This window comes from Myxocyprinus asiaticus, chromosome 7 (assembly GCF_019703515.2).
Source record: "Myxocyprinus asiaticus isolate MX2 ecotype Aquarium Trade chromosome 7, UBuf_Myxa_2, whole genome shotgun sequence".
Taxonomy (NCBI): domain Eukaryota; kingdom Metazoa; phylum Chordata; class Actinopteri; order Cypriniformes; family Catostomidae; genus Myxocyprinus; species Myxocyprinus asiaticus.
Genome location: NC_059350.1, coordinates 26,176,790 through 26,195,920, shown reverse-complemented (window position 1 = coordinate 26,195,920; position 19,131 = coordinate 26,176,790). Strand labels below are relative to the sequence as shown.

Sequence of the window (19,131 nt, the reverse complement as noted above, 5' to 3'; positions counted from 1 at the left end):
CGAGACAGCCTCGATGACGTATGCGGCCGACAAATGCGACCTCCGGAGGACGCATCATTCCAAACGCCCATATAATTTTAACCCCTCTGTGGGCCTTTTACCCGAGGTGTGGTGTAAAAGGCTCCCTCGCCACCATTAATTTATTTTTTTTTTATTTTTTTTTTATTTTATTTTTTTTAATCAAAACAACCTTCCGTTGCTCCATCAATATTCATTAAAAATAAATGCATTTTTTTTTTATCTTGATACACTTTGTGACCAGAAAAAAAGCAAATTTTTCCTCAGGCCCCCTTGTATCTCACTACAAATCCGACCAAACTGGTATTTAGTGAAACAATTGTGCGTACTCTGTTTATACCGCCAGTTTCCCATAATCCTTTTCTATCAGCACCCTGGAAGTAGTTGAGTTTGCGCTGTCTCTCGCCAGCATCATGAAGGCGGCTGAAGGGAACCTCGCTTGCAAGATCATTGCTTGTGATTAGGAGGTCATTCCCAATAGTCTGTGAAACTGGACGCGACGCATCATTCATATTCGGGTAAAGCGCTTGGTTTTGTTTTTGGGAGGCTTATATTCAGCAGCAGTGCGCCGGGTTTGTTAGCGAGGCTTATGTTGTCTGTGTAGGCCGCGCAGCACAGAACCACGGCAGCCTGCAAATGAAGGACAGAATAAAATAGCTAAAAAAAAAACCCCGTTTTAGCTGGTCAGGCTGGGAGATCAGCTTAGACAATTGTAGACCAGCTTAGACAATTGTAGACCAGCTAAAATCAGTCAGCAAGTTCAGACTGGTTTTAGCTGTTTATTTCGGCACGGAATGCTGTTACTTTTGATTAGCTGTTTATACTCAATGTTACAATTGCGGTTATGGTGTAGTGACAATAAAGTGATTTGATTGATTTTAAATGCAGCCCTGCAGAATGTCCAAGATCAGGCGGAAGGTTACAGTGGAGAATTCAAAGACCATATCAGACAGCAGCACGACCACCCCCTCCCGCAGGCCCAGCGTGTTTGAGCGACTTGGACCCAGCACAGCTAGTAATGCAGCAGAGGTAAGGATACTACTGTGTGTCAAAATCGTTTGAGCTGCTTACTAAGACAACATTTTTGGGCATCATCATAGGTGTCACTTTGTTTTAAAAAGTGGTGAGTGGTCATGAATATTAACTAGGTTTTTCACAGGTAGTTTCAAGTAATCTTTGACTGTTTTGATAAATTATAGTAATTGAGGACCAATTCAAGCACTCCAATAAATATTTAACAGTATTTGATAGCTTTATCCCTATATCTGCCACTGTAGGTCAACGGATTTTGTTGTTATACACGGTAACTGAGTGGCATGGTATGGTAACGTTTTTGCTTCTAGTACAAAATTTCCCAGTTCTAATCCGCCCAAATGTAACTTCTTATTGTAATAAATCAAAATTACGTCTATTTCAGAACTCAGTAATGTCCTCCTCACTGCAAAAACAGCATTTGTTTAAACTAAGCTGCCAAAACGACTTTTTCTCTGCTTCCTCCACGTTTTGATGTCACACTTTTGTAGACATTTGCATCTGCCTGTCTCCACAATAACACATCAACGCATACTTTAACTTATCACTTCCGTAGCCTGCCCAGTAGTGGCAGGGGTGTAAAGAAGCAAATTACAAATACTCACATTACTGTAAGTAGTTTTTCCCAGGAATTGTACTTTAAGTAGATTAAAAATTGTATACTTTTACTTGAGTACATTTTAAGTGCTGTAACTGTACTTTTACTGCGCTATTTTCCCACCGTCAGTGTTTGCTACTTCCCTGTCTGATTTTATGTGTATCTATCAACGTGATTGGCTAGGGAGAGTCTCCTGACTCCCGTCAAATTAAATCACACACTTGAACGGCAGCTGCAGATCTGGTGCCAACTGTGGAGGATGTGCAGGATGCCTCAAACACAGTTCAACACCTGAACATCCACGGCCGCACCTGAAAGGGCTTTTCGCAGTGAAAAAGGCCAATTGCTTGACTGTGTCATGTGAGTTTGACTTGCTCAAGCCAGATATCAGCATTAATCCTGCCTCTAATTTGAAGAAACATATCAAGGTAAATTTCATATTTCTGCTTTCTAGATTCTGTGTGTCTGTAATGTAGCCTGTAAATTAGCTTTCTATCACTGAGATTATTGGGTTGGTGTGAGAGATTAAGGCGATGTTTTATCACCCAGCCCTATTGATAACAATCTTGATGTTTATCTGAAAAAAAAAACAAAAAAAGAGATCGATACTTCGAATCGAAACTTTTGAGTAATTTTCTATACTTAGCCTATGATCTACATTTAGAACAGGGGTGTTCATTACATTGATCGCAATAGCAAGACAACCACTGGTTGGTTGATCTAGATAAAATATAAAAGATTAACTTTTTATTTCCTGACATCTGCAGCTGCGTGCTATTTGATTGACAGGCGGCTAATGTTTGAGCGCTATTACGATCAAATACACTTTATAATTCCATCAATGCCCGTCTTGATGAGGCATTAATGTAAATGCGGTTTGGCCTAAAGTGAATGTAAACAGTGGGACAAAATTTCAAGTCAAAATGTTGGACGAAGTGTACATGTAACCGAATTGAGCAATGTCATATAAAGGCTATTAATCAAACAACAATAACAAGGAAACGAGAAAACCACTCTCTGCTTTTGGCTGAATAACTTAAGTAGCTTTAAAAGTATTAATGTAATAGAATAAAACAGTGATTTTTTTTTTTAATAATACTGACAACTGATGTAGAGAGTGTGTTAATTTGTATAATAAGGGTACGTTTACATGACAACGATGTACTAAAAATGGAAACATTTTTCCTTTGCCTTTTTGAAAAGTTTTGCGTACAGCAGACAACGTTATCAAAACGATACCCGTTCACACGGATCCTCGAAAACGACTAAAAACGCTGTATTATGCATGCCAGGCCAGTAGTTGGCGATGTCACTTTGTAAACACTACGCGCCTGCGCACATGTGCATTCTTCCACAGAGCGGTGAATACAAACAATGAAGATGGTGAAAGCATAGAGCAATTTTGTCTGGACGGACGATGAGGTTGCTTTGTTACTACAATTATTTTGCTGGAGAAGCATCAATAAACTCAAAACCTTGAGCAGCACAAACACAGTCCTGTAGTCCATTATATTAGTTTTGAATGTCTCGCGCATTGTTTTGAAGTACTCGCGCGCATGCCTATAGACAGAACACATAATACGCGTGTGCATGACATCATCATTTTCACAAATTCGTGTTTTTGTATGTTTACATGGAGACGATAACGGCATAGTTTTCAAAAACGTGCACTTTGAAACTCGTTTTCAAAAGTTTGTATTTTCAGGCCCCAAAACGCTGTTGTCGTGTAAACGAACAGCCAAAACACATAAAAAGTTTTTAGTTGAAAACGTTGTCGTGTAAATGGCCCCTAAATTACCAGGAAAGTAGAGATGATAAAATTATTTATAATTATGCTTAGCCTTTATCATGTTTTTTTCTAATGCCTGATAGAAAGGTATCAACCTTTGTAGAGTAATACTTCAGGCAGAACATTCCACCAGTCACAAACTTCAGAAAATTGTGCATCATGCATTAGAATGAGAACACCACTATTGCTGGGCTTAAAAGATACAAGAACTAAATCAATGTAGAACATTGTATCTCAAAAGGAGGACAGTGTGGCCCCCCATGTACTACTTAAAGAAATAGTTCACTCAAAAATGAAAATTCTCATCATTTACTGCCATCTCAGATGTGTATGGCTTTCTTTCTTCAGAAGAAAACAAATTAAGATTTTTAGAAGAATATTTCAGCTCTGTAGGCACATACAATACAAGTGAATGGATGCCAAAACGTTGACGCTCCAAAAAGTACATAAATGCAGAATAAAATTAATCCATATAACTCCAGTGCTTAAATCCATGACTCCAGAAGTTATATGATAGGTGTGGGTGAGAAAAATATCAATATTTAAGTCCATTTTTGCTAGACATTCTTTACCCTGCCCAGTAGATGGCGATATGCATGAAGAATGTGAATCGCCAAAAACAAAAGAAGAATGTGAAAGTTAAAGTGGAGATTGACTGAGCAGGGAAGATAATTTATAGTAAAAATTGACTTAAATATTGATCTGTTTCTCACCCAACCTATCATATCTCTTCTGAACACATGGATTTAACCACTGGAGTCACATGGATTAGGCTACTTTTATGCTGACTTATGTGATTTTTTTGGAGCTTCAAAATATTGGCACCCATTCACTTGCATTGTATGAACCAAAAGAGCTGATACATTCTTCTAAAAATCTTAATTTGTGTTCTGCTGAAGAAAGTCATACACATCCAGGATGACATAAGGGTGACTAAATGATGAGAGAATTTTCATTTTTGTGTGAATTATTCCTTTGAAGCCCGATATGGCCCCTGTACCAAACCACTGCTCTACCCCCTCTATTGTGCGTAACCAATAACGCACCAAGCGACCCTGCTTTTTTAGTGGGTTTTCATATTATTATTATTATTATTATTTTTTTTTTGCATTCCTTGCATTGTTTTGAACATGTTTTATGCGCAACAGTAAATCTCTGTCATCATTAAGGAAAATTTAGACCCTACACATAAACTGATTTTAATGTAATTGTTTCATACATTATGATATTGAAAATAACTCATCTTTTCATTTCTGTAATCATGTTGCCCTTTAATTTTTTTTAAATCAGATTCATGTAGTGTTTAAAGTATCATAGATAAGTGATGTATTTTAAAAGTTGTCAATCACAAACACCTATAAAATAGCTATATTTTTTTATTCTTTCTGGCAAACAGCCGTAAAAGGGAATGTAAATTACAGTATGTGTGCTACATTTTTAAATTGCAGCATCGAGTTTTTATTATAAAGGGGCATAGCTTTCGCAACTCAATACTCACTACTCATGAGTACTTTTAAATGAGCTACTCTTTTACTTGAGTAGTTTTTAGGACAGGTAATTTTACTCAAACTACATTTAAGATGTAACATTACTTTTACTTGAGTATTATTTTTCAGTTCTCTCCACCCCTGTGTAGCAGTGAGCAGTGACATGGCAAGTAGAGAGCAGGTCAGTCAAGAGCAGAGAGCCAATCATAACAGTGGCTGTTTACTGTCAAGTCTTAAAGAAGCTGCACCAAAACCAAGCATTTCTGACAGATGATCAAAATGAGGATGGAAAATGATCATGTTTTACAAATAAATGACTGTTTGTTTGTTAAATAAACTTTACTAATACTATAAGTGAACCTCAGGGAACATATCAGAATAATAAATAAAGGCATGTCGTGACCCCTTTAACTGGACAGATATGTGAGCTGTCAACCATGGAGCGAGTAGAGCGCACATCTGTAAGCACGACAGAATGTTGCTACTGTCACCTGTCAATCCACGTCACTTATAACAGCTGTAACGAGCGCTCATCATAACATTCAAAATAGCACATTCCTTTGCTGGAACTCCACGTATTATAATGTACACAAACTCCTGCTCAGCAACTGGCAATGTTTGACACTTACCTGACGAAAGCTATTTAAAAAGTTTTTGGGGCAAAATTGGCCAAGGCAAAAAGTGGTGGGGACATGGGGCTGGGCAATATAATGATCTATATCGTGGCGACAATATAAATGAATGAGCCAAAACATTATGACCACTCACAGCTGAAGCAAATAACGTTGATCATCTCCTAACAAGGCCACATGTCAAGGTCTGGGTAGATTTGATGGTAAGCAAACAATCAGATCTCATAGTCAACATGTTGAGTGCAGGAGAAATGGGCAGGAGTAAAGACCTGAATGACTTTAAAGACCAGATGACTGGGTCAGAGTATCTCTGAAACGGCAAGGCTTGTGGGCGCTCCTGGTCGGCAGTGGTGAGTACCTACTGACAGTGTTCCGAATAGGGACAAACCACAACCGGCGACAGGGTGTTGGGTGCCCAGGGCTCATCGATGCATGAGGGCAACGAAGGCTATCCCGTCTGGTCTGAACCGACCAAAGGTCTACTGTGGCACATCACAGAAAATTTTAATTATGGTTACGGGAGGAATGTGTCACAACACACAGTGCATCACACCCTGCTGCATATGGGGCTCCATAGCCACAGACCTGTCAGAGTGCCCATGATGTTCACTGTCGAAAGTGCCTACAATGAGCACGTGAGCGTCTGAACTGTACTTTGGAGCAGTGGAAGAAGGTCACCTGGTCCGATGAGTCCCGTTTTCTTTTACATCACATGAACGGCCGTGTACTTGTGTGCAGTTTACCTGGGGAAGTGATGGTACCAGAATGCACTGTGGGAAGACAACAAGCCGGTAGAGGAAGTGTGATGCTCTGGACACTGTTCTGCTGGGAAACCCTGGGACCGGCAATTCATGTGGACGTCAATTTGACACGTGCCACCTACCTAAACATCGTTGCAGACCAGGTTCACCCCTTCATGGCAATGGTATTTCCTGATGACAGTGGCCTCTTTTAGCAGGATAATGCGCCCAGCCACACTGCACACATTGTTCGGGAGTGGTTTTAGGAACATGTTGAAGAGTTCAAGGTGTTGCCCTGGCCTCCAAATTCCCCAGATCCCAATCCGATTGAGCATCTGTGGGATGTGCTGGACCAAACAAGTTTTAGCTCATCAGTGTAGTGTCAATTGATAGAGATTTTGCCATATCGTGTACATCACGATATGTACATTTCCATGTGCGTGGCGTGGTCTTATCTGTCAGTGGGCAGGGCTTCACACGAGTGAATTGAAGAAACGTGTTTTTCAGGCATTGAAAATGGCTGCCCAAGCATATTCAAAGACATTCAGAAGCGCTAAATATGCTTCTCATCTTACGAGTGCATCTGTATTTCATGTGAATGTGGCGAGCGCTATCTCTGGAGCTTGCAAGTGCACGCGACTCCAGCAGGCTTCCTGATATGTGCTCCATAGATAGTAGAGCACAGAGCAGGATCACTCACGCTACTCAATTATTTTTGATCCAGTAAAAACGCTAATGGAGAAAGACATCTCTATAGAATGGGACGACTTCCAAAAAAGTCATGAAGAATGTTTTCTGCAAGAACTGTTTATTTTCGTTAGATATTTTTTTACTTATGTATTATTTTCTTTGTTGCATTGCTTTGAGAAGACCTTGAGTTTCTTGAGGAAAGTTTATTATAATAATTAGAATGGTTAACATCATCAGACTGAAATGTGGTGTAATGTGAAATTTTTGGTAAGGTTGAGTTTTAATATGTTTTTAATATTTTACTTTGACTACATTTGAATTTGAAGTTTCCATGTGTATGTATATATACACTACCGGTCAAAAGTTTTGAAACACACTCATTCTTTATTATAATTTTTTTTTCTCACATTTTAGAATAATAGTAAAGTCATCGAAACTATGGAATAACATAAATGGAACTATGGGAATTATGTTGTGACTAAACAAAATCCAAAATAAATAAAAACTATTATTTTAGCATCTTCAAAGTAGTCACCCTTTGCCTAGAATTTGCAGACATGTACTCTTGACATTTTCTCAACCAACTTCTTGAGGTATCACCCTGGGAGGCTTTTTAAACAGTAATGAAGGAGTTCCCATCTATGTTGGGCACTTATTGGCTGCTTTTCTTTATTATTTGGTCCAAGTCATCAATTTAAAAAAAAAAAAAAAATGTAATTACATTTTAGTTTTATAATGAAATAAATTAATATGGTGGCACAATTATATTTTTGTCTACAAAACTAATTTCAAACATTTAAGCATACGCCTTCAGATCAAAAGATTTTTAAGATCATGAGAAATATTTCAGTCAAGTGTTTCAAAAGTTTTGACCAGTTGTGTGTGTGTGTGTGTATATGTATGTAGTTATTTAATATATAAACCAATTTTTACAGATTTTACAGTAAACTTTTACTGTTTCGTGATATAAGATTTTGGTCACATTGTGAAACTGGTCACATGACCAACCCATCCCACCCATAAATGATGCCAATGAGCATCACATCTATAATGCCAAAAAATGCGGACTAGGTAGGCAGCTCACTAGATTTGGATCACATCTAAGTCGCTGTCCAAGTGCTAATGTAATAGATTGAGCTTGTAGAAATTCAACAGGCCTACTCACTTCTCACAGACTCATTGTAGAAACTGGTTAAAGACTGGGAACTGCAGTTACGGCAACACGTGTAGATACACACATGGAACCACATCACGAGGAAAAGGCTTCTCTGGAACGTTCAACAGGTGTGTTTCTAGTGAACAAATCCTTTGGAAATGTACCTGATCAAATACCTTGCTGAATGCTAGACTCTCCATTTGTGTGTGTGTGTGTTTACAGGTCAGCTGAGAGGCCCACTGGGGATCTCCGGGAGAGGATGAAGAATAAGAGACAGGATGTAGATGGTGACACTCAGAAAAGAGACGCAGAAGAGCCTACTTCACCCACAACCAGAGTACGACTGCTATAATCACTTAAACTGTTTAAACCAGCCTCGAGGCAGAAAAAATTTCAGCGACAAGTAATTAGTCTGTCTGCACTGAACATGAAACTGCTGCGCAGTGGGACACAATCACAGCCAATCAGAAGATGGTATTTCACAATGGGAAACAGCACAGAAATAGAAGCAAGTGATGGACAAAATGTTGTGTTGTGGCTGGTTTGGACAAAAACTCAGATTTGCATGCAAGAAATATATGCCAAACAATACCTGTCAATCAACAATTTTCTTCTTGGTAAATTCTTTAACATTGATGGAAAAAAATGACCTTTGAACAAATTTTTGTGTCTCATTAGCAGCGAGATTCATCCCGAGGCAGACACAGAGAGAAAGAGGATATCAAAATCACAAAGGAGCGCACACCAGCTAGTGAGGAGGAGACAGCAGATTGGGAAGCCAGTCGTGAAGGTAAAACATTCTCCAAAATACTTAGTTAATGGACTTAAAGTTATTTCAGCATGTAACAGTTTAAGGATGGGCAAGGAGGAGGCAGGAACCAGCTGAACAGTAAACAAAGTTTTAATGCCAAACTTAACATAAAATAAACACAGACACGCATGCAATGCGGCCGCGTGTGTCTCTCTCTCAAACTGGCGCTTCCGGCTCTCCTTTATCTCGCTCTCCAGCTGATTCAGGTCCGGCCGTGCACCATCATGGCCCGGCCATGCCCTCCTCCTTGTCGCATAGCAGTTATTTGCTTATTGATTTTACTAGATTCCGATAACGGTGATTACGATTACGAGTTATCTCTTGAGATGAAGAGGCAGAAGATTCAGCGGGAGCTGATGAAGCTGGAGCAGGAAAACATGGACAAACGAGAGGAGATCATCATCAAGAAAGAGGTACAGCACACACTTGCATGAAGCAGGACCTCAAGGATTTGTTTACACTGCAGGAAAAATCCGATTTTTTTTTTTTTTTTTAATCTGACTGACTGTTCAAACTGCAGGTTATTTGTGGACAGATTTAAAAAAAAAAATTCTATCAGGCAGCAGTCGGTTTTAACACGTCCACACTAGTTGTCATGGTAATGATGCAAACTTGCGTTTGTTCACCATGCGTGAGAGTTTAGAGATGGATGTTTTTCAAGAGGGCAGAATCCAAATATGAATGCATTGTTACAGACAACGGCTTAAAAAATGAGAGGGGTGGAAAATAAGGATTGCACTGCTTTGGCTGCTCTGTAACATACGTGACATATGGGTGCATTACATTCAGAGGTGATCATCCCTATGCCCTTTTCCCCTCATAGACTTTAGCTTCCGCTGTCGGAGGGATGAAAGGTGTAATAAAACGGTAATTCTGAACTCACTTTAAGTCATTAAATTGCCATCATTATTGTTTTCCCTTCAAAGTGCCCTGGCATCATTTATGCCATTTGGACCACAGTACGTCTTCTCGTTGCAACACTTGACAAAACAACCCATCACGTACAATGAAAGACAAAAAAAACACATGAAAGACGCATTTACAAAAAATCTGATTTGAATCGCTTTTGAAAAAACCTACGAATATGGTTTGGATCTGATTTTGTTGTTTGTTTTTGTCAGATAGGCCAACATCTGTGTGAACATAGCCCAAAAGACTGCAATTACACCATATTTAAAGAAGGCAAATGTGAGTTGATATACTGAATTTATCAACACTGAGATTAATGACATGTATTCTCAGCAGGAACAAGTCTCCAAGACAAGGAACAGTACTTACAAGGACAGGGTAGGAAAACAATCTGCCTCTGAATATGAGTCTCGATTGATGGAAAATGTATTATTATGTAGCCTTTTGGTAAGGACTATTATTTTTGTAGTTTTATTTTGATGTAATCATGGTGTTTGTTTTAGGCTTCTCCTGAGCACACCAGTTCTAGGGGGTCACCCTCGTCCCGTAAGTCCAGCGGCTCGCCCAAACATAAAGTTGCTGGGAAGGGTGGAAATTCGAGAAAGAAAGAGAAGAAGTCTTCCACTTCCTCAGTCATCTCCTCTCCAGTGTCTGACCAGAACAGGGCAGAGGAGACAGACAGCAGGTGAGGAAAATGATCGGTTTCTGTCAAATAAAGTTATGCCTCAAAACTTTTCACTGTTGCTTTGGATCTGAAATTTTTTTATAGGCCTGCCGAATATTGAATATTAATACATTTTACAGTTAAAAGGATTTCTATAAGTTAAATACTTGACTGTCATCTAATTTTTGACCAGATCATCTAAGAGTGGCCATGGCAGAAGGAAAGGGCCACGGACGCCAAGTCCTCCTCCACCTGTCCCTGCAGAGAACCCAGTTATTGGGAAGAAACACAAAAATAAACACAAAAACAAGGAGAAATCTGAGGACAAACCTAAAGAAGGCAAAGAGAGAGGACGTGATATGGAGAAACACAAGGAAAAAAAAGAAAAGCGCAGGTATGGGTCACCATCATAAGAAACCTGCAACGTATTAATAAAGTAATGTATCATGTTTGAGAATGTTAGTGATGGTCCAGATATAATTTTTCACTCCTGTTTTATTGACATGTCATACCAAAGCTTGATAATTCTATATTTAGTAAAATGTGTTGTAGCTAATCTCTGTCCTCTCCTTAACTGCAGGGACAGGTCAGATAGTTCACATAAAGCCAAACGCTCAATTGCATCAGAGGAACGTTCTGGAAGCATTTCCCCACCTTCCAGGGAAGCATCACCTCCAGCCAGAAGGAAGTCATCATCTCCGAAGCCCACTTCCCATAAACAAGCCTCACAGCAGAGGTGAGAAAAACTATAATGTTAACCCAATATTGATAGAGACTTTATTATCTAATCTCTAAGAAATTTGATTTGCACTGATTGTACATGGTCCTCAGTATCATGTGACCACATTCCCTAGTTAAAGACAGTTTACCTAATATATTGACATCAAGTGACAAATAAGCATAATCCACAAACAATATCCCACATACTACAGCAATGTCAATTATACTGTCATTAAAACGACAGTGATATGACTTGATCATGTTTACCTGCAAATATTTTACTATGTTGAGAGACTTTAGACTATATTTTTGTAGTTTTGCTCAGCTCACGCTTATGTATAGCTTGTGTATTGTAAAACTTTCCCACAAGCCAGCTAAAAGGAAATGTTCACCCAAAAATGAAAATTCTCTAATTTACTCACCCTCTTGCAATCCCAGATGTGACTTTCTTCTGCAGAACACAAACTAAGATTTTTAGAAGAATATCTTGAATCTATAGGTCCATATAATGCAAGTGAGTGGTGACCAAAACTTTGAAGCTCCCAAAAGCACATAAAGTCAGCATAAAGTGAATCCATAAGACTCCAGTTTTTAAATCCATATCTTCAGAAGCGATCCAATTAGTTTTAGGTGAAAACACACCAAAATGTTACTCCTTTTACTATAAATCTTGACACTTGTCTCCTTGGTAATCATGATTGTGACTAGAGACTGCAATGGCAAGATGTACAGTGAAAAAGGAGTTATATTTTGGTCTGTTTTGACACAAAACCGATTGGATCACTTCAGAAAACTTTGATTAAACCAGTGGACTCATATGGATGCTGCCTCTATGTACTTTTTGGAGCTTTAAAGTTTTGATCACCATTCACTTGCGTTGTATGGACCTACAGAGCTGAGATATTCTGAAAATCTCAATTTGTGTTCTGCAGAAGAAAATCATACACATCTGGGATGGCATGAGGGTGAGTAAATTGAGAATTTTTTTATTTTTGGGTGAAGTATTCCTTGAAAACTGTCACTGGAGGGTCTAATTGGAGTCATTTGTACACTTAAGTAGAGTTGTTTAAATCTATCTATTCTGAAGATTAGTACATGACAGATAAATGAAAATCTGACCTCAATTGTTGTACAATGATTTTAAAATAATCCTTGTCCAATAATGAAAAGCTGGAAAGGTCATGGAAATTCATTGTTCAAAAAGTGTGGGAACTCTTGGGTCTAGTACAAATATTAGTGAGATTATGAGGACAGATATCAATCTATCTTAATATTATGACATATTTCCCCGTCGCAGGTCTAGAACTCCACCCCATCACCGCCGCAGCCCCTCTCCTCGCTCCCGACAACATCACTCCCCCTCCTCACACTCTGGCTCCTCCGCCCAGAGACACTCCCCTTCCCCTCGCCGCAGACATGGTTCCATCTCTCCCCTTTATCCACGAGACCTTCCTCCTCCCTCCTCATCCTCACCCCCTCCTACACAGTCCTCCTGCCGCTCCCGCTCTCCACTCACCCCCCAGAGAGAGCCCTCCCAGAGCCCTGCTCCCCGCAGATCCAGCCCCAGCATCCGGCACCGCTCACAGGGGAGAGAGAGGGAGAGGGGCAGAGGAGAGAGAGACAGGAGTCCCGTGCTGCAGGAGAGACGCCATGAGCGTAGAGACGGTGAGAGAGACACATTTCTACCTAACTACATCTACATGAGGCATAAGAGAGTAATTGGTGTGGGAGTTTTATTTATTTCAAATTTGAGTTTGTAAGAAGCTTTTTTTATTGTGTTGTGCTCATTTTTGTGGACTTCAGATCTAAAAAAAAAAAATTATATTCGGAGCAAAACTATGTATTTTCAAAAGTGACTAGTCAGTAGGTTGTCTTAAAGGTGGACTCGTTTTCAGTTGTGGATGCTGTTGTAGAAAATAGAATATTTTTATCCTATTCAAAGTCAGCCACAATTTAATTCATGAGTCAAAGTCTCCAATAACAGTTTGGTTACTGAGATTAAGCAAGTAGTATTCGGTTGGTCATGTGAACATTGCAGCCACCATGAGCGGATCCTCTCCGTGTAGAATAAAACAGCTTTTTTTTTTTTAAAAGCGTTTATAAGGTTACTGATATGATGAGTCCATCTCATGTGAGTGGTCATGATTTTATGTTTCAAAATTGCAATTAATTTCTTTAGGAGTAAAACTTTATTGAAGAGAAAATACTGAGTGCACCCTTAACACCCTTAAGTTACAAGCTGGATATTCTTTCTCCGTGCCTTCTTAAAGAAGTTTTCATGACTATCAGTTCCAGTGTGACAGCTATAATTAACAGCTCCTTAGCATATGGAGTTGTTCCAAGCAGTTTTAAACATGTAATTCTACATTTATTAATGTGATCCCTTTTTTGGATCAGGCAATACACAACAATTATAGACCAATTTCCAAATTGCCTTTTATTTCCAAGATTTTGGAGAGAGTTGTTTATTCGCAACTCATGCACAGCACCAAATCTGCATTGCTGACGATATTTTTCTCTCCATGGATTCAGGTTCACCTGTTGTATTAGTTTCATTAGATCTCGGTGCCGTGTTTGTCACTATCGACCATAATATTCTTCTCAATCATGAGTGTATGGTTGGCATCCAGGGTTTGGTCCTCCAGTGGTTTGCCTCCTATCTAAAAGAATGTTTTCTGTAAATTTAGGGAATTTTTCCTCTATGTCAGCTCAATTACCGTGTGGTGTCCCTCAAGGGTCAATTTTAGGACCCTTACTAATTTCCCCTGTTTATGCTCCCTCTGAGCTCTATTTTCCAGAAGAACAGCATATCTTATCACTTATGCTGACGATTCTCACTTTTATTTCCCAGTGAGTGTAGACAAGAAGTGTTCATTTGATAATGCTCTAAATTGCTTCAAAGATATTAAACATTGGCTGGCAAACAATGTTTTACGATTAAATGAAAGCAAAAACGAAGTTCTGATTTTAGGTTCCTCCATGTCCTTACCTAGCTTGGTTTCCCAGTTAGGTCCTCTATCGTCAAATGTACAAGATCATGTAAGGAGTCTTGGAGTGATTTTAGACTCCTCGTTTCTTTTCAATAAGCAGATCAGTGCTGTTGTCAAGGGTAGCTTTTTCCACCTGAGATCTGTCGCTGAAGTAAAACATTTTCTTTCCCATAAAGACCTGGAAATAGTGATCCACTCACTAATTTTATCAAGTTTAGACTATTTTAACTATTGTACATTGGTCTCCCTCAAACTGCATTATCCCGCCTACAGCTGGTTCAAATCATGGCATCTAGGCTTTTAACAGGGTCAAGAAAGAGGGATCACATTTCCAGTGTTTCTGCGTCTCTACACTGGCTTCCCATGAAATTCAGGGTCAAATTTAAAATTCTGCTTTATGTCTACAAGGCACTATCTGGTCTCGCGCCCCTATGTATCGGTGATCTTCTCTTCCGTACTCCTCCACCAGAGCACTCAGGTCTTCTGATCAGCTTCTTTTGAGGGTTCCTCATTGTCGTTATAGATCTAAGGGCGATCGTGCCTTTTCTGTGGTAGGTCCTAATCTCTGGAACAAACTCCCTTTCCATGTGAGGTCAGCTTCTTCATTAGCCATTTTTTAAATCTTCTTTGAAAACTTATTTTTATTCTGTAGCTTTTGAATAGGTCCTTGAATAGGTTAAACTGGGTAAATACATGATGCTGTATTTAAAGGTATTTTTTTTATTTATTTTTTTATGTTTGATGTGTGTGTGTGTGTGTGTGTATGTATGTATGTGTATATAAATGTATATGTGTGTGTGGTGTGTGTGTGTGTATATAAAATATATATATATACATACACACACACACACACACACACAAATATGTATGTATGTATGTATGTATGTGTGTATATATATACAGTATCTCACAGAAGTGAGTACACCCCTCACATTTTAGTAAATATTTTATTATATCTTTTCATACGACAACACTGAAGAAATGACACTTTGCTACAATGTAAAGTAGTGAGTGTACAGCTTGTATAACAGTGTAAATTTGCTGTCCCCTCAAAATAACTCAACACACAGCCATTAATGTTCAAACCGCTGGCTACAAAAGTGAGTACACCCCTAAGTGAAAATGTCCAAATTGGGCACAATTAGCCATTTTCCCTCCCCGGTGTCATGTGATTCGTTAGTGTTACAAGGTCTCAGGTGTGAATGGGGAGCAGGTGTGTTAAATATGGTGTTATCGCTCTCACTCTCTCATACTGGTCACTGGAAGTTCAACATGGCACCTCATGGCAAAGAACTCTCTGAGGATCTGAAAAAAAAAGAATTGTTGCTCTACATAAAGATGGCCTAGGCTATAAGAAGATTGCCAAGACCCTGAAACTGAGCTGCAGCACGGTGGCCAAGACCATACAGCGGTTTAACAGGACAGGTTCCACTCAGAACAGGCCTCGCCATGGTCGACCAAAGAAGTTGAGTGCACGTGCTCAGTGTCATATCCAGAGGTTGTCTTTGGGAAATAGACGTATAAGTGCTGCCAGCATTACTGCAGAGGTTGAAGGGGTGGGGGTCAGCCTGTCAGTGCTCAGACCATACGCCGCACACTGCATCAAATTGGTCTGTATGGCTGTCGTCCCAGAAGGAAGCCTCTTCTAAAGATGATGCACAAGAAAACCTGCAAACAGTTTGCTGAAGACAAGCAGACTAAGGACATGGATTACTGGAACCACGTCCTATGGTCTGATGAGACCAAGATAAACTTATTTGGTTCAGATGGTGTCAAGCGTGTGTGGCGGCAACCAGGTGAGGAGCACAAAGACAAGTGTGTCTTGCCTACAGTCAAGCATGGTGGTGGGAGTGTCATGGTCTGGGGCTGCATGAGTGCTGCCGGCACTGGGGAGCTACAGTTCATTAAGGGAGCCATGAATGCCAACATGTACTGTGACATACTGAAGCAGAGCATGATCCCTTCAGAGACTGGGCCGCAGGGCAGTATTCCAACATAACGACCCCAAACACACCTCCAAGATGACAACAGCCTTGCTAAAGAAGCTGAGGGTAAAGGTGATGGACTGGCCAAGCATGTCTCCAGACCTAAACCCTATTGAGCATCTGTGGGGCATCCTCAAACGGCAACCTGTGAAGCTCTGGTGAACTTCATGCCCAAGAGGGTTAAGGCAGTGCTGGAAAATAATGGTGGCTACACAAAATATTGACACTTTGGGCCCAATTTGGACATTTTCACTTAGGGGTGTACTCACTTTTGTTGCCAGCGGTTTAGACATTAATGGCTGTGTGTGGAGTTATTTTGAGGGGACAGCAAATTTACACTGTTATACAAGCTGTACACTCACTACTTTACATTGTAGCAAAGTGTCATTTCTTCAGTGTTGTCACATGAAAAGATATAATAAAATATTTACTAAAATGTGAGGGTTGTACTCACTTCTGTGAAATACTGTATGTGTGTGTGTGTGTGTATATGTATGTGTATATACATATGTGTGTGTGTATATTTGTATGTATGTGTGTATATATATATATATGTGTGTGTGTGTGTATGTATGTGTGTGATATATACACACACACACATACATTTTATATATATATATATATATATATATATAATATACACACACATACACACATATAGATATAGATATATACATACAGTATATACACTGGTGGCCAAAAGTTTGGAATAATGTACAGATTTTGCTGTTTTGGAAGGAAATTGATACTTTAATTCACCAAAGTGGCATTCAACTGATCACAAAGTATAGTCAGCACATTACTGATGTAAAAAACAGCACCATCACTATTTGAAAAAAGCCATTTTTGATGGAATCTAGACAGGCCCCATTTCCAGCAGCCATCACTCTAACACCTTATCCTTAAGTCATCATGCTAAATTGCTAATTTGGTACTAGAAAATCACTTGCCATTATATCAGACACAGCTTAAAGATTTTTGGTTCATTAAATGAAGCTTAACATTGTCTTTGTGTTTATTTTTGAGTTGCCACAGTATGCAATAGACTGGCATGTCTCAAGGTCAGTATTAGGTAAAAAAAATGGCAAAAAAGAAATGGCTCCTCAGTCAATCATTGTTTTGAGGATTGAAGGCTATACAATGCTTGAAATTGCCAAAAAACTGAAGATTTCATACAAAGGTGTACACTACAGTCTTCAAAGACAAAGGACAACTGGCTCTAACAAGGACAGAAAGAGATGTGGAAGGGCCAGATGTACAACTAAACAAGAGGATAAGTACATCAGATTCTCTAGTTTGAGAAATAGACACCTCACATGTCCTCAGCTGACAGCTTCATTGAATTCTACCGCTCAACACCAGTTTCACATAAAACAATAAAGAGAAGACTCAGGGATGCAGGCCTTATGGGAAGAATTGCAAAGAAAAAGCCACTTTTGAAACAGAAAAACAAAAAGAAAATGTAAGAGTGGGTAAAGAAACACAGACATTGGACAACAGATAATTGGAAAAGAGTGTTATGGATCTTAACCCCATTGAGCTTTTTTGGGGTCAGTTAGACTGTACGGTGCGTGAGAAGTGCCCGACAAGACAGCCACATCTATGGCAAGTGCTACAGGAAGCGTGGGGTGAAATGTCACCTGAGTATCTGGACAAACTGACAGCTAGAATGTCAAGGATCTGCAAAGTTGTCATTGCTGCACGTGGAGTATTTTTTGATGAGAACTCTTTGAAGTAGTTTAAGAAGTTCAGAATTTTTTTTTTTCAAATTGTAATGGTAATTTTTCATGTTATTAATGTCCTGACTATACATTGTGATCAGTTGAATGTCACTTTGGTGACTAAAAGTACCAATTTATTTCCATAACAGCAAAATCTGTACATTATTCCAAACATTTGGCTGCCTGTTTGTGTGTGTATATATAATATATATAATTGTTTATATATATCACTCTGTCTTTGTATATTTATTTGTTTGATGAGACATGGCACAATGGCCAAATATGTTTGTCTGCAAAGATTTTCATCTGCTTGCATACAGAGACCAAAATTGTCTCTAAATTCATCCCCTTTAAATGTATTAAAAAAAAAAAAAAAACTAAAATAAGATAAACTAGTCTGTTGTTGGGCAACATCTTGACCCATCCTTATTGAATAATTTGTTAATTGAGAGTCTTTTAGAGCCATTTTGCTCACTTCATGTCCTCTCTGTTCTTAGAGAGCCGTGGGAAACGCGAGAAGGAAAGCAGCCGTAATGAGCGAGACTACGAGATTGATCAGAATTCCTCACGTGATGATCGTGATGCCAGAGACAGCCGAGACCGCCGCAGTGAGCGGGATAGACGAGAAGCCCGGGATGAGCGCCAGCACCGTGGAGAAGTCAAAGACACTCGGGATATCCGTGCCGCTGAAACGCGAGACCGCTCAGGACGAGAATCCCTGGAGCGTAGAGAGAGAGAGCGGGACAGAGAGAGAGACCGAGAGAGGGAAAGAGAGAGAGAAAGAAATGAAACTCATAGAAAGGAGGAAATGGTGGCCCAGGAGCAAAGAAATTATGGAAGAGGTCATGGAAGGGAGGAAGTGCGGACTGACAGCAGACTGGACAACAGGAATGAATCTAGAGTGGAAAGAACAGGGAGAGGGAGGGGACGTGGGTTGGATGCCACAGAGAAAGGTGAGATGTAATTAAAAAATTTTATTGATTCCTACAAAACAAATACAAGAGCAAAAAAAAAAAAAAAAGTGCTTTTACATCGAATTGAATGAAAGTAGCCTAAAAGATCGACTTGTGGATTGATGTGAACGCCAGCAAGTAGGAATAATGCTCAGAAATCAGAATGCTTGTGGATTGTTGTGGATTAAACATCTGCGATGACATTCATTGCCATGGATTTTATCGGGTTACTATAA

General features: G+C 39.4%; 1 protein-coding gene across 5 annotated transcripts in view; it reads left to right on the top strand.

Annotated features, from left to right (window-relative positions):
- Nucleotides 1–391: 391 nt before the first annotated feature.
- The window catches only part of zc3h13 (zinc finger CCCH-type containing 13), a 42,484-nt gene continuing 23,744 nt past the window's right edge, over nucleotides 392–19,131 (top strand). For 3 of the 5 annotated variants that reach the window (XM_051702439.1, XM_051702441.1, XM_051702437.1), the window contains exons 1-12: nucleotides 392–536; nucleotides 907–1,047; nucleotides 8,161–8,270; nucleotides 8,365–8,479; nucleotides 8,821–8,932; nucleotides 9,239–9,366; nucleotides 10,196–10,240; nucleotides 10,366–10,547; nucleotides 10,720–10,920; nucleotides 11,107–11,262; nucleotides 12,544–12,911; nucleotides 18,440–18,895. In XM_051702439.1, coding sequence (XP_051558399.1) covers nucleotides 916–1,047; nucleotides 8,161–8,270; nucleotides 8,365–8,479; nucleotides 8,821–8,932; nucleotides 9,239–9,366; nucleotides 10,196–10,240; nucleotides 10,366–10,547; nucleotides 10,720–10,920; nucleotides 11,107–11,262; nucleotides 12,544–12,911; nucleotides 18,440–18,895 — 2,005 coding nt within the window. In that variant the 5' untranslated portion in view covers nucleotides 392–536; nucleotides 907–915. The remainder of the gene's footprint in view (nucleotides 537–906; nucleotides 1,048–8,160; nucleotides 8,271–8,364; nucleotides 8,480–8,820; nucleotides 8,933–9,238; nucleotides 9,367–10,195; nucleotides 10,241–10,365; nucleotides 10,548–10,719; nucleotides 10,921–11,106; nucleotides 11,263–12,543; nucleotides 12,912–18,439; nucleotides 18,896–19,131) is intronic. The other 2 variants (XM_051702442.1, XM_051702438.1) reach the window with 1 other exon arrangement.